Source organism: Dryobates pubescens, chromosome 17, assembly GCF_014839835.1.
Source record: "Dryobates pubescens isolate bDryPub1 chromosome 17, bDryPub1.pri, whole genome shotgun sequence".
In the NCBI taxonomy this organism is placed as follows: domain Eukaryota; kingdom Metazoa; phylum Chordata; class Aves; order Piciformes; family Picidae; genus Dryobates; species Dryobates pubescens.
Window position 1 is genome coordinate 15,300,485 of NC_071628.1, and position 16,611 is coordinate 15,317,095.

General features: G+C 42.7%; 1 protein-coding gene across 1 annotated transcript in view; it reads right to left on the reverse strand.

Moving 5' to 3' along the window:
- The window catches only part of PRTG (protogenin), a 78,096-nt gene extending 65,833 nt beyond the window's left edge, over positions 1-12,263 (reverse strand). Inside the window, 2 exon segments of the mRNA XM_054169117.1 lie at positions 11,001-11,303; positions 12,173-12,263. Of these exon segments, the coding sequence (XP_054025092.1) occupies positions 11,001-11,303; positions 12,173-12,263 (394 nt within the window).
- Positions 12,264-16,611: the final 4,348 nt, after the last annotated feature.

Here is a 16,611-nt window from a genome sequence, read left to right on the forward strand (position 1 = left end):
GCACAAATATTTTGATGATTTTAATGAAAAATAACACCTGAGTGACATTACCCTCACACTGCTGTTCCTTGAGATGGTCTATCATCTGATCTACAAGTTAGTAGCTGCTAAAAAGTGAAGACAAACTCTTCCCATATACTGCCCAATCCCCACTATTCTTGTCTGCTTACCTCCAGCCAGCTACAGCACATTTCAGATAACACTGAAAGCCAGCTCACATCACTACAAATAACTGCACTAGTTGGATATCTAGCTAAAAAATAAAAATCCTGCCAGGCTATCAATCAGATGACCACCACAGGCTATACAAGGCATTAACTTCATCCCCTTACACATTTCCAAAATTTCAGAACCAGCTTCAACCACTTTGTGTTTAAAGCATGATTTCTTTGCTTTGTTTTGCAAAGTAGTCGATGACTGAACTTCTTTATATTCCATTGTAATTTCTTTTCTAATATCTTTGTATTCATGTCATCAGTGGAATTTCTTACCTAGTACACACAGAAACCCCCACAGCCTACTACTAATGAAGGGCATTAAAGAAAATGTCAACACTGTAGACGTTCATCTAAACACAAAGCACAGCTTTCGACTATGCTTCATTCCCTCAGTAGGATCTACTTCCAGTATCACCTTTGCTGCACAAAGTGCTATGCTTTTGCCATAGCTCTAAAAGGAAAGAAACACTGTTTCCAAGATTAAGCCTGTGGTGAGTTGAGAAACATTTATTATATTCTTGAAATTGACCATTTTCAATAAGATCTCTGACCACAAAAGAGCCTAACATACAAGGACGTACCTTGTAATGATACTTTTTAGCAGGTTAAGTATGTTGCCTTTTGTGCAGAGAAATTGTTTCCTGAAGTTATTTTGTGACAGATAAAACAGAGGGCTTTTTAGGGTGCATTTTTTAATTATTATTGTTTATTTATCTTAAATAAAGTCATGAAAAAACAGTAATTACAGGGGGGAGGGCAGAATAAAGCACTGTGTGGATTTCAGGGATTCACCATCTGAAAGCTTTTATTCTTCCACAGTGAAGGAAAGTTATGACCTTTGACATGTGGCCATGGTGCCAAAGAAACTGCTCATAAATGTGTGTTAGTAAAGAAGCAGAAATCAATAAATTCATTTAATCCAGTGAACTATTATGTAGTGAGACACAAAACATTTTAAAGAGGCAACTGCTCTACTTTTTCTCTCAAAAGACAATAATTTTGTGTAATGGATTTTTACATATTCAATTTCTGGAAAGTTTTACCATTGAAACATTTTCTGACCCACTAATACATATTTTAGCCAGTTATGCTACAATTTGTTAGTACATTCATTCCTGTTTGAAACATCCCTGATACAGTTAGATTCAGGTAGCACAAGGGGTACACTAGCAGGTGGTCAGATCTATTAACAACCTCTACTGTTACTAGAAATGGCTGTCCACAGGAATCAAACACAGGCAGGTGTTAAAAGTGCACAGGTTTTTCCGTACTGGGTGCTCAAGAGCAGAATGAATGAGATACAGTTCATAATTTCAAACATCAAAGACCAAAAGAAGTACTGCTTTACAATGTATATTATAAAAGCTTCCAACAAAGCATTGGTCATCTACCATGTATTTTATGGGAATCAACAATATGCGACATCAGGCAAACCCAATGACCTTTAAAAACAAGTACCAAATGCCATCTGCTGAGAATGTCACAGAACCCCCATCAATACCACCAAGAATTCCACAGTTAATTCCTCATACACTGCATTGATGCTTACCTCTTCTAATGTTCAGTATGTAAAAAAATTCCAAATGCTACAAAACATAGCTACTGCTAGAAATAAAGACCAAACCCATAAAAGGGGAAGTAAAAAGAAGAGAGAGAGGAAAAAAAAAGAGCTAGAATTTACTAACTGGAATAAACAAAAAACTTCTACTACTGAGAAGAAAAACAAAAATTTAAAAATTATTAAAAAAAAAAATCCCCACAGCCAGTTTTGTCTCCACTTCATAAATAAGGAAAATACTGATCTTAAGAGCATTGGGTAACGCATCTGAATGCAAACTCACACGTACCTGTTCCATGATCACTGTGCACAGAGCACTCTGGATTTGTATTATCATCACTTTTACAATAGCTTGCTTGTGACAAAATTTAGCTGCCTTCCTGGCACAGACTGGCTGAACTAATAAAAGCAGTATCTCCTTTCAAACTCTACTGAAGATCAATGATAAACCTACTTCCAATCTGCGGGCCACAGGGTGGTTTGCATAAATAAGCATTAAAAGCAAGATGAAAAAAAGAGCCGGTCATATGCTCACTTATGCTCCCGAGAAGGGGAAAAGGTGAGGGAGGAAGTTTCACCCTTGTAATTTGGGACACGCTATGTACAAAGTTTCTCTCTCCTCAGGCAAAATAGAGTCATGCCAGAACTCCCAGAGAATATTTCCAGTTAACATCAATTTGCCGGATGTCACAGACAAGTTTAATGAACAAAATGATAAATGTCTGTCAATGGCTTCATAAAGTCAATGAATTCCTGTTACAAAGCACATACATAATGCACAGCTCTGCCTGAGGCACATGCTACTGTTATTAGAGGCTTACTAGAGATCTTGATGTGGACTTCGAGATGGTAATTTAACAACTTACTCTAGTTAATTTGCTGTTAAGTTAGCAAAACCATTATTAGGATGTTGAAAATTATATAAGTAAGAATAAGCCAAAAAAATTACTCACAAACCCCTCTTCTGCATGTTCAAAGACCTTAATTTTGACGTTTTGTGGAAAGATAATGGTTTCTTTGATAGCTACCAGTTGTAACAAGTTGTAAAACAACTTGTAACACCAAGCTGGCTTTACTGCACATTGCAATGGTTGTCAGAACAGCTTCTTCTTATTCATAATTATTATTTTATTTTGAAGTGACAGCCACACCACTTGAGAAAGACATTACACTTCTGTTGAATCATTTTTACCTCATCTAAATTTGGGGTCAAAACTGACCTCAAAGGATCTTATGACACTTCCCTCCTCTGCCACAGCTGTGAAAATAAGCTCCACTGGAAAACAGTACCTCTTTCCAGTCATTAGGCAGGAATAAGAAAAGGGGGGTCACCAGAAGCAGTTCTGCAAATCCAAAACAATGATACAGCATACATGTGTCAAATTATAAAGAGAAAAGGGGGGGGGGGGAACCCAAACATGAATACATGCAGTAAAACCAGTCTTTATCTGACATGAGAAAGAGTGGAAAGACAAGAGAACACAAAAATTACCAAAAAATGTTGACTATTAGAACAGATCAACAAATAAATGAAAAGCTTCTTGATACTTCTTCCTCTCCATTTTAAAGCACTCATTGCTGATTTTCTCCCTCCCCAGCAGCTAAGCCCCCAGTATCAATTCCAGAGATGGTGAAGTAGTATCCTGGTACATTGCAACTTTTGTCTCAAATTAATGATTACATTCTGATAATAGCTCTGTATATAAAGCTTGTTGCCAGCATTTCTATGTCTTTTATAACAAATTCTTTCCACGTATTTGATTTCTCACATGGCATTCTACTGTTCTTATATCTAGAAGCCAGTTGGTCCTACCAACTGAATGCCATCACAACTGCTACAATGAAGCATTCAGGCTAGAGGCTAACAGAACTTCCTCAAGCTTAACTACTGAAAAAGTGAAGAGTTTTCCTGTCAGCTAAAACTGGGCAATACCCTGACCACAGCAGGAGTTTTAAAAATTGTTCACTGTAACAGTGGCGTAGACTCTGTAACCCTGAAATCTTTACCCCATAAAATATAAAGATTGCACATTCTGTCATTTCTGCATTAAAAGAGCCTAAGTGAACTTCATGAGAACACAGCAGACCTATGCACATGGAGGGGCAGCGATACCTAGATCCTATTCTCCTGCACTGCAGATGGTGTGTCAGAACCAATGGTCTGCACTCATGTGTCAGAAACCTCCTACTAGAAGCCCAACAGAGATCAGCAGCTGAGAAATAAGCACTTTAGAACATGGTCTTGAGATGATAACTGTATTAACCAGATGTCACTTAATTTCTTTTGCTTTCATGAGCGTCATGCTGTCAGAAACAAAAATAGTTCCACTCAGTTAAGGAGATCAAGTTCCATTTCATTGAGAAAAAAAGCAACTAACCAGAACTACTGTTAAAGAGTTATGAAGCAAAGCAAAAGCAGTAATGAAAATATGTCTAGAACTGGTCATTTACATGTTCCTCTAACACAATAGGAAAGACATCTCCCTCCAAAACCTGTACCAAAAAAACCCCACACCACAGAAGAGGAGGTTACAATAATTTCATGATGTAAATCACACACAAACCCTCCACACTCCAAAACCTCCTTCCTATGTCTGCTGTTTATTTTCATCTATTAAAAACAAGCAAACAAACAACAATCTCCTCCATATGAGCAGAAAATGTTTCCTCTACAGATGTAGGTTTTGGAAAACCGCCTGAAGGATTTTTAACTTCCGACACTGATTATTTACTATGATTTTTTTCCTCCCCTTATTCAATTGCTGAGACAACCAACTTTAAAATGTAGATACTGCTTAAGAGCTACATAGAGGTTGGTCCTAGTAACTTATGTTCACCATACAACCCACACTTGCTCAACAAAATGTGGAGATTTGACATTGTTGATTGCTTTTTCACTTAGGTGGTGATTACCAGTTATAAAGACTGGAAGTAATCAATCCCAATTTAACAGCCGGGCCTATTGATGAAACAAAAAGAAACAATGCAAAACTAAATAAAAGATTATGTCCACAATTCTGGAGATAAGATGTGGAAAAATATGAAATCCCGGAGGAAAACACAAAAACTAAGCACAAATTTGTACAATGGAAATTACCGTATTTCTGTAGGAAAATGCTTAGTAACTTTCAAATTCTTCCTCCAAGATTCTCTTTTGTCATTGTCTTAAATTGTTCTGCACACCATCAATAGCCACAGCTGTTAAATTGTGAAGACGTGACAACAAGTCTCTAGGCAAACAACTGCTCAGAGTGAGATCCTTTTCTTTAGGATAATCAGAGCTGGCTGACAAAAGCAGGCCTTACTGAATGCCCTTTCAACAATTTCTACACCAAGAAATGCAGAGAGAGAGAGGGGAGAGGAAGAAAGGGAACAGTGGGGGGGGAGCACCACTCTGCAAGAACAGAACAGCATCCTTTGCTGACATAGATTGCTTTGCAAGTAGGAAAGAAATAAGAGTTTAGCATACATATCACATACATACAACTTGCACCAGCTAAGAACTGAGTGCCTATAATCACAGCTCCGAACAACTTCTAGCATGATGCAATGTTTTACTTCAACATTTCCCTCATAAGTGAAGGTTTTACTATCTACAGAGTACACAGCCAACAAGACTGAACATTCCTTTAAAAAAGAAGCTGGTAAAAACTTTATACATCATAAAGCTACTGTGATATAAACTAGTAAAAACCATAACAGCTCTGCCCTTACTAGCTAGGAATAAGAGTAAGGGCATGAAATACCTGAGGTTGGTACTATGCTTGACACAAATCTGAAACTGAGGTGTTAAGGAAACCCATAAAAGCTCACTTCTCTAGTAATGTGGCTGTGGAAACAACCACTGTTCATGTGCATGTGCACTAAGTAAAGTCTCAGTTGTGGCGTTGTGGTGGGTTGTTTGTTTATTTGGGGGGGGGGGTTGGTGCTGGTTTTTTGTCTGTTTTGTTTGTTGGGGTTTTTTTTTGTCATGACAACAACGTAAAAGTCCATGTCTTGGTCTGCAAAGACCTTGTACTAGTGCAGGCCAGTCACTGATGAAATAGGGAATGCTCTAGCACCAAGAAACAACAACAAAGAAAGTGGTTATGCCTTAAAAGGACACTGGCAATTTCTTGGGCAAAGATGCTGTAGAAGCGCAGGTCAAAAGATGTTTGGAGGAGTTCTACAGGAAAATCCTATAGGAAAAAGTTTAAAAGGAACACATTCCTTGGTTTTCTTGTTTCTTCAGTGTATCTCAATTAAGGACAAAAAAATCTTGCAACTCTTCACCATTATCAACTGACATTGCCAACTGCAATATTAAACACACTCCTGCTGCCTTAAACAGTGGAATTTAAATGCACTAAGGATCATTCATGTGCACTGTCACTTAGAAATGGATTCTCCTCTCTGGACATTCAAATCACCTAATCAAAGCAATAGCAGTAAGGCAGCACTTGTGAAAACCTAAAATAAGAGCTTCCTCAAGCTGTCTGTAACCTCACCAGTTTTACAGCATTAAGACTTTGCTATATCTCTTGCAATACAAGAGCCATGTCTACAACCACCACTTACTATTTTACCTCCAATTCAGTCAAAAACCACTTCTGTCTCCTAACCCTACCCTTGCATTTCAGAATGTGTTCCTCTATCCATTACTATTGAACACAATTAAACATATTTTTGAGATCTATATGCATTTGGAAGATAACTGAAATGACAGATTACATACAACATGAAATCTATAGTTAGACCACAACTATTCATCCCTTCATTTAAAAAAAGACACTGAATATTTTTTAATTAATATTGGAAAAGCAAATTTTTTTGCCTTCACACGTTCCACGAAGGCTGAACATGTGATGGACATTTATTTTTGTGAACTCTTCAGTTTCATTAACCTCTCTCTTTCCCCACTAAGCCTTCCCACCTCCACATTATTCCTCTCAGTTACATCAGTGCAATCACTGTGAGTGGCTCCATGACAAACCACATCAGGGAACTCATTTGGGTCAGACACTATCTTTTGTTTTAATTCTATTATTCTAACCCAGATCAGTTCCCTTTTCAGTTAACCACACATGCAGCTGTGCCCACACAAGGCAGGGCACAATGCAAAAGTAGGAACAAACAGCTGGAATTGCTAAGAAAACATCATTGTCACAGCACAGAATAAGGCTCAGCTGGGTGCACTCTTAACTGAAAATATCCAAAGCAAAGGAAAAGGTGTTATTCAGATATAAAAACATAAATACTGCCAATTATTGGCACGACAGTGGGACTTGAAGTCACATCACTGCCACAGCAGGTATGCAAAATTACAAATTCTCCACAAAGTATACTCTGCTACATACAAAAGGCTCCAGGTTTCACAAACTGCTGTGCAGTTTCCCTCCAGGACCATGTTCCCAGAAACCTTCTGCTTGCATAAATTTTCACTCTTGTAAAATGCCAAAACTGTACACAAAGTATTTGGCTTACATTTCCTGGAATTCACAAACATTAAAATCAGTTCAGACAAGCAACCAGCAGAGAAAGTTATCTAGGAATGCTCCTACCCTGCTGTATAGATCCCATCCAAGCATCTCTAGACTTCAATTTCCACTTTTTATGAAAAGGAAATAAACAATGAGTATCCTGTCCAATCACTGCCCAAAGTCCACGTTTCTAGCTTCAGGACACAACCCACCTTCCCCATGTTTTCTTAATACTTTCTTACTAAAGTCTAGATTTATTTTTAGACAGAATCTGTTAACTGTTGTTAAACAGTCGAAATTTTAAAACGCAGGAATACAAAACTCTCAGCTTGTTTACTTTCGGCTGATTCGAATTTATACCAAAAGTGTTTAGACTTTCTCCACAGACTACATTCCTTGTATACTCCATTGAAAGAGATCTCTCTTAACAGCAGTAAGTTGAATTTTGACTAAGTCATACTCTTCACTGTTAGCATTTTAGCCCCACATGTTGCCTCACAAAGAACCACACAGGAACCTCCTTCTGTCCTCCCCGCCTCCCTCTCCCCCTCCCCCCATCAATTAGCCTGCTCTGGAAGCAAGACAAGCATGTACTTAAACTAGTATTTATTTTTACCTAAGCAATACCTCAGTCTCACAGTTTCCTTAAAAAAAAGTAGGGGGATCTCACCGAAAAAACAGCCCTAAATTAGTCAAATTCTTTTGTGCATGGATGAACAACAGGAAAGCAAAGCCTTGAGGCCTCTGGGGAGGAACCCTGTCCCTGCAGACCTACTCTGATGTGCTCGGGAGATAAGGCTCCATAGTGACACTTAAGGAAAGGCCTGCTCACATTTGAATTTCTGCATTCCTCAAGAACAATTCATGGCAATCACTAACTTTGCAGAGGAGCTACATGAAAGCTCTGGCCAATGAATGAGGGTCATCTGCTCTTTATCACAAGGGTAAACCTCATCCTGGCCAGTTTCTAACCTTTTAACCCTGTGAATTCTTAATTTGCACATGAATAATGGAATTCTTGCCAAGAGTGCAACCTTCAGCTTCCAGTTCCTAACTTTAGAAACCAAGACTTGATCTCCTTGTGTGTTCAAATCTTAAACTCTTGGACAGATTAAAGTTTTTGATTTCCAAATGCAACACTAAACATTACAATTCCGAAGCAAAAGATAAGCTTACTGGCAAAAGCTCTGACCAGGCAAAGTAAAAGAACATCCTTGCACCCTGCTGCTACCAGTGACTGGAGAGAGCATTAGTTTTTTCTCCTCCAAAGAAAGAATGCCCATTTAATGCCTATTCTCCACCTGTTTAATATGTATAGTCCTGCTGTACCCTGACCACAAGGTAATTTCCCTTTGCAGTAATCAACTGCTTCTAAACAAAATTATAAATCCACAAAATCCTCCATAGGACTTTATTTCATTCAAAACATCTGCAAAGTTAAATCAGTTCATGATACATAGAAAATTGTAAAAGTGAGATATAAAACTAATTCTGCACATGCTTTATGGGCTTCAGAATCTAGTGATACAAATTACTGCCTTACTTCACAACTTTAGAGTAAGGATGACAGTCTGAAACAGGTCAGATTGGAATATGACTAAAAATTAAGGGACTGCTACATAGGATGATAACTTCATGTTTGGCCACTAGTTAACCACTTAATCGCTAAGTCAACACCACCTACTGCGATCATTATGGATCCACTATCTCTTCCAGTTTTCTCCAGCAGCCATAGGAAACCTTTCAAGTATTCAAAGAAGAAACCTTTTGTCACAGTCTTATGGGGGGAGGGGGAGAGGTGGGGATAGAAAGATGACTGCAAACCAAGAGTCTCACTCCACAGCATGCAATCTATTGGTTCACAACTCTTCCTTGATGAAAATCTTTCATTACAAAAGTAAACCAAAAAAAGCTGGAAAGCTGGGCCTTCCTTCTCAACCCACCACACCCATCCCACATTAAACCATCTTTCTGGTGAAGCAATGTGCATGTGAGAAACATTTATAAGAGTTCAGTACCGTCTGAATAGAAACAGATTTTACAAGTACACTACTATGCTGTCCTACTGTAGTGCTCTAGAGTGTTCCAGAAGTTTTTTGAGCTCATCCTGCAGTACGATGAATGTAAAAATGACCCTGAGTTTTCAACAGTCCTGTGCACAGAATACATCAGACACTGCTATGCTTTGTACTTATCAACAACAGAAAAAAAATTCCTATCCCCTGAAGAAGTTTTCTTCAGTCTATTACTGGTGCTGATATTCTGAAACCAAATGATGTGGATTTAAATGCCAATAATATTAATATCTTATTTCCCAACATTCTACAAGAAGTATCCAAGAACTTCTGATCTATTAATCCTGTACGTAAGATGCCATCATACAAAGTAAGAAGTAGCCAGATTTTCAAAATCCAGAGTTCACAGACCAGCCTCTTACAGAACCTGAAAAACTCACCACTTACTCGGAGCCACCTGCTTCCAGGCTGGTTTTCAGCTGCACAACGTGCTGACTCACTGAACAAGGTATTTCACACCTTCCTACAGAGTATCTTTTGGGCAGGTTTTGCAATCATTTTAAAAGAACACAGGGGGGAAAAAAGTAACAAATGCTAATATTCAGACATTTTTTACTGCAGGATAACATACCAATTGTATTAACTAGTTTGAGACAGAATTTGGTAAAACTTGCAATTTACAAGTAACGAAAACTTTCCATAGAGGTATCAGCACCAGTTTTGTGCAACTTGCTACTATGAACAAGGTTGAAGAGGTCAAAGGAAGCCTTCTTCTATTAGATTAAGTTCATCAGTTAAGTCCCATTATAGAGGAAACATGAGAAGACTACATAAACTGTGTACTCTGTGTCATACTTTCTTTCAAATGACTCCATGTACTTTCGGAAAGAAAAAAAAAACAACACCAGAAACACAACAGCCTCCTAGCAAAGCTCGATGCTGGAAGAAGGCACAGCATTCAGTTCCTAACACAGCTCTTGCTCATTATGTTTCAAGATATAAGGAAAACAGAGGGCAACAGTCAGGTTCAGGCTGCTAAAGCCACAAAGGCACTTGCAACTACTTCCTTCACCATCCAGTAGTGGGAAGCCACCCTAGAAAAGTGACTCTCACCTCCTAGTGGAAACATGTAACAGGTTCTTGTGGTTGGCTCTAGCGGACCCTGAAGCAGTTCCAAAATGGACAGCACCCGCATAACATGTCAGAAAAGCCAGGGCTTCATAATTTAACACACACAGTTGCCTAGAAAACTTCCTTCTTTCCCATTCCAAAGACAGCCATCTCTATCACCATTCTGCCCTGCTCTGAGGTGGCATAACACAGTATCAACCTATTGAATAAGGAATAATACCTTTTTTCCCCCCTCATTTGTAGATAACCCTTTTTAGGGCTATCTGAACAGCACAAGGCACAAGACCCAAAACTTCTGTTGAAGGCTGACAGAACAGCTCTGCATCACCACCTGCTCTGGAGACCACTGACCTACATGAGCCACCGAGCCAAGGCACCACTGGCCAAGAGGTCTCACAGGTGGCTACTCCACTCCTGCTACATCAGGGACTCAAAAAGGGGCCATCACAAGCTTTGATTATAATCTTTGAAAAGAAACAGAAGTTCTGCAGAATTTATTTCTTTGCATTTGTAATTTGTCTTTCCAGGTACACAATCAAAATGATGGCTTCTGTGTGCTGTTCAGGAAATTGCTGTCACAAACTCAGGAGCACTTTAATAAAAAAGAGCTGGAACTTACTTGCTAGTGTGAGATGGCTCTTTTGACTGAGAATAGCCCCGTATTTGTTCAGAGCTAAGCACTGGTAAAATCCTTCATCAGACAGCTCTCCTCGCTTCCCTTCCACCTCACTGATATATAAGGAGCCATTGGTTAAAGTGTAGATCCGTTTGTTTTCAGACACTTTTCCTCCATTTTTCAGCCATGTAATAGTTATTGGAGCTTCACCACGAGCCTGGCAGTCTAAAACCACCGAATCCTTCCTTGAGACAGTTACATCCTGAGGCTCCTTCACAAAAAACAGTTCACTAAAGCACCACACTCCTAAGAGAGAGAAAGAAAGAGTTTGTGTGTGAGTGCAGAGTGCAAGTTCCCAAGCGCACTTGCACGCCGGAGTCACCGTGCTGAACCTACCACACGAGGTACAGCTACCGCTGCTTCAAGCTCCCGAGGTCTCCGACACCTCGAAACGCAGGAAACACTGGGAAAACTGGGATACTGCCTTCAGTGAAGTAAAGACACCAGGCTATGAAACACCCAGGCATTTGCTTTCTAGTTTTCAAACGCATTATGTCGAGGGGCTGGAGTACCTTAGCCTCAAACGCCCGCGCAGCCGTAACGCGGCTCAGCAGGGGAGGCACTGAGTGTCGGGGCTCGCCCCGGTAACCCCCACGGGGCCAGCCGGGTGGCGGGCACGGGCAAGCCACCCGCTGCCGTAGCCAACCCCCCGAGGGTGGTTGGGGGCTGCCACACAGGTGCGACCGTGACCGCTGCGGGGGCAGCGGGCCCAGGGAGCCGGGGGACCGCGCCGCTCACTAATTTTACAAGCTCTCCAAAGGAGCCGGAGCGGGGCGAGTCGTAAAAGGCTAATTTTACAAGAAATTGTTAGCGACAGCTCCACGTCGGCGAGCTGAGGAACGGCACACCGCCCCGGGGGACCCTCCACGCCCGCGGCCCCGGCCCACCAGCGCGCCCCCCGCTAACGGTTAGCTGTGAGGCAGCCACCCCGCGCGCGCGCCCCCTCCCGGCAGGGCGGGGCCCCCCAAGCCCGCCCGCCGCAGCGCGGCGCGAGGCGAACAAAGTGCGGGGCCGGTTCCCGTTCCCGCCGGTCCCCGCCGACGCCGGATAAATAAAACCACGTGCGGCGGAGCGAGGCCACAGCGCACAATGGGTTGCGGGGCGGGCGGACTCACCTGGCAGCGGGAGCAGCAGTACCCGCAGCAGCAGCACCCGCAGCAGCGCCCGGCGTCGGAGCGGCGCCATTTAGCGGGAGGCTGCTGGCATGCCCCACCGGCCGCCGCCAGAGACACCGGTCAGCGGGCGAGGGGAGGAGACAGGGGACGAACGGAGCGGCCCCGGCGAACCCTTCCCGGCCCTACTATCCGCATCTCGTCTCCATTGGCCTTTGGGGAGGAGAGGGGCGAGGGGCAGGGCCGGGCAGGGGGCGGAGGAGGGAGGGACGTCGCTGGACGGGGCGGGCCGCGGTGGACAATACCCCGGGGAGTGGGGGTCGGCAGGACCCGCCGGCTCCGCGCACGAGGGTCTACAGGGTCCGGCGCCATCTGGGCCAAGCACGGCCGGGGGCGGGCCCAGTCCCAGATGCCCTGTTGATGTGGCCTCTCCCAGCCCCAGACAGCGCCGGGACCCGACGGCAGCTCCCCACCGGGACAGTCCCGCTCCGGTGTTTCGCGAGAAGCGAAGTCGTTCCGGACGGGGCAGGGGCTGCCGGCCATGCCTTCTCCCGGGACGCAGGACTCCCCAGTACCCTACGCATTGCAGAGCTCTCCTTACGGGCACAACGAGCATCTGCAAAGCGTGGACTTACCAAGACGTAGCTTACCCAAAGGTCTGTGCGGAAAGGAGAGATGCCCACCCGGGGCGGCGAGGTGGCGGAGATGCTCAGCCCGACGTCGATGTAGCGGGACGGTGTAGTGCCCACTGCAGGTGCAGTGATGCCCAGGCTGGGCAGAGCACTCCCGTGCCCAGTTGAAACTGGCTTTCCCACACAAACTAATTTTCAAATGAGGGGAGGGGAAGTGATCAGAAAGGTGTGCCATTTTAATGGTGCTCACTGATCCCTTCAGACAACACCGATAAAACCACTTCCAGATGGCCATATCAGGTAGTGCGCTGGTGCCGTGGATGAGCCACCTTTTCCTTGCCTGTACCAGAAAGCTGCTGTAAACTTAGATCTGCCTCAAGTCCATTATGTAGCTTGCCATAATGCAACCTAAACTGCAAGTATGTGGCTAACGAATCATGTTATGAGCACCCTATAGACTGTGCGTATGGGAGATACCATCATATTAAACCAAATGCTGTCACTATCATTTTGGTTTTTAGCTTCACTCCTGATTTTACTCTATGCTTGCAGACAGTGATTTCTAAGCTCTTTTTTGTCTGCTCAGAGTTCTAGTTTCTAAAGTTACCATGTAGGAAGGCATCTTCTTGCTCAGCAGATTTGCCCCCTGTTTGCATTTGTTGTGAGAGCTGCTGACTTCAGTGACAGGCAAGTTTTTACTGCTTTTTGTTCCTGCCAGCACTGCAAAGCTCACAGAGGCAGGAGCTGGCAGCTAAACATGGTCCCTTCTGCTGCATCATCACTAGGACTGCCTACAGCCTCAGTCAGTGACTCCTCTGAAAACCTTTGGGAGAAAATCAGAGCTAGCTAAACATGGTATAAGCCATAGTTTGACCTACATCACCTTCCTTACCTGTCAAAAGTACACAAGAAGAATTCAGCCTGCTCAAATCTTAGCATGAGTTTTCAGGAAAAGTAATTAGGAAATACTTGCTTTACATGCAAATCAGTTACCCAAAATGTATTGAGGCAGTTTCACAGTAACTTTGCAGAGCAGAGCTGCATGTGCACCACTTCAGTGTCCAAATAGGAGCAAATACAGCAACAGGATGCACGTGACTCAGTATTCTTGAGTTTTCCTCAGTGTTTTACTTTATCAAGTCACAAAAGTGTGAGCTATGAAAAAAAACCCCACACTTAATACTAAAAACATTGCTTGTGAGTATTAATGGTTAAATGTTAATTCTTTCTTGTGGTAAACTCACAGTTTCCATCTGCAGGTCATGCTGGTACTGTAGTCTTTTCTGCTAAACTCTGGTGGATCAGAGATACCTGAATTTGAGATTTCCTAGATGGCCTCAGCACACCTAGAAGACAAACACGCCAAGAGGAAACATATCACCTGGTAATATGGGCTATACTATGTTTTGCTATACTATGTGTTTTGATCAGCTGGTGAAGAGCCTGAAGTTGTCCCTGATTAGATGTTTTTCCCTGCAGCCCTTTACTCTGCACAGCAGAGTGCTGCTTCCTGCAGGCATAAGGGGTGGCTGTGCTGTATTGCCTGGTGCTGAACATTATCCCACCTGTTCCAGGAGGGACATCTCGTTGCCCAGTTCACCAGCCCTGTTTGAAGCAGGAGTTAGGTCCTACTGGACTAGGAGATTAAAAATAAATAAAAGTAACAGAGAGAACAAGTTGTAGTCCTGCTTGTGGGCTGGTTTCCATTAGCTGCGCCACCTGCACTCACTATTGTATTCTGCTGTAGGAGGAAAACCGCTTTACTGTCTCCCTGGACTACATCGTACCAACAAGAGGTTTTGATTCCTGAGATCAAATGCAATATTTGTTTTAACAGCTTTACAAAGAGAAGTGATTCCCCCTGGAACTCTCTTTGTGCTTGGGTCTGGGCAGCTGCAAACACCAGTATTTCCATTTTCACATTTCTGTGGAACAAAACAAATAATAAATTCCTTCCTAGAATTAAGAACTCATACAACTAGATGAGCATAAACTCTCCATCTTTACTTTGTCAGAAGTCATTGTTTTAATACATTTTTCAGTCATTAATTAGAGATAGTGCACACTTGTGATAACGTATCTAAATTCATACTTCTCTCCAGGCTGCCAAACCCATTTTACAGATTTTACAGGCACTGCCAGACATAACTTTGTCAAACACACCATGTTAGTAAATACAGAGCAAATAAGCACAATTATCTACTTGGCTAACCATCTCATAGAAGCATTATCTTGAGAAAGCCAGCAGTCCAAGACAAGTACAAGATCTTGCCAGCCAACATAAACAAGGCTATACTGATTTTCCTGCAGGACAGCAATTTTTCTTCTGCCACTAGCAGAGACTTTTTTGCTTCGCTCAATCTGTATTTTTGGCATATGTGGGAAACTCTGCAAACTTCCCCAGGTTTTGTGGTTCTTTTCTATGCTTTCTCTTAGATTTTGGGGTCTGCAAACAAGCACACACTTCTTTCAAAGAAACAGTAACTTGCAATACTTCAGCAGACAGCTTATCAATGCCTCAAAACCCAAGTCAGTAGTAAGAGCTCCCTTTGAAGTCCTACCAATAGCTGGAGTAACAGCATGCTGTCCAGGTTGCTGACTGTAAATAACCTGATTCACCTTATGCTGCATTTCATCTTCAGCCTCAGCCCTGGCAAGCCCAGGTTAAATGTTTCCTGAGAAGAATTATTTTTAAAAATTGGATTGACGTGAACAGATCTGGCTCAGAGTTTTGCTCCCCTGCTCTTCTGCCGATGTGTGAGGGCAGCTTTCAATCCATCCGGGACTGCTAAACTGGGCTAGGGCAACTTTGGTCCCATTATGAAGCAGCAAGGAGAGAGAGACACTTTCCAAAGCTGAATGAATGCTCATGACCACGGCATCGCATATGCTTTGTCTGAAGTGCTACCACCATCTTTAGAAAGGGAACTAATAGGCAGACATGGAATGTAGCAGCCTCAGGAAAAGTAAAAAGCAGCTGAAAATTCACCTCTAACTGGAGCTTCCCAAGGTGAATGCTGTATTAATGAAGCCTCTGCAAGGCAAAAGCCCAGGGTTTCTTTCCAGGTTAGAATAAGTATTTTTTTTCTGTGTGTGTGAGGCCATTTACATTTCTTTGAACTTAAGCGAGAAATAGTGCAGTTTGGCCTGTGGTCAATTTTGTGCTGACAATTTCAGCTGTACTTCAGAATAGCATCATGTTAGCTCTCTCATCCCTGTGATCTGAGAAAAGCAATAGCATGGATGGTGTTTGGTGTGGTCACAAACTGCCCAAGCTGTGTGCCCAACATGCTGATACAACCCAGCTCAGTGATGGGAAAATGGTTTTGCCCCATGATCCATTCCCTTGGCTCAGCTTCACATGGCTCTGCTCTAGCACCATAATGCTGTGGAGAGAAAATAATAGGGATGAGCACCCATGGATACAAATGGGAAAAGTGAGGACAGAGCTGCTTACAGCAGTTTAAGCGTCCTGATTGCCACATGTGCAAACACAATTCTATCCTTAATTTTAACTGCAGCCTGTAAGAGTTGGTAGTAGGGTCCTGGAACCCAAATCTATTTTCAAACCAACACATAATCATAATCCTGATTCCCCTACTTTTCCCAGCTCCACAGGCTCAACCCTTTCCTGCTACCAGTGCCAGGTCCCACCCAGCTCATCATCCTCTGACTCTGCTGGCAAGTGACTGGACGAGCTGCTGGGTGTCACTGCTGGCATGAGGAAAGCTGCAGCTACAGGCACTGAGGGCTGAGGACAGGTTACAATCAGCAGAGGCAGCTTAGCATGGCTACAGCAGTATTGGAGCT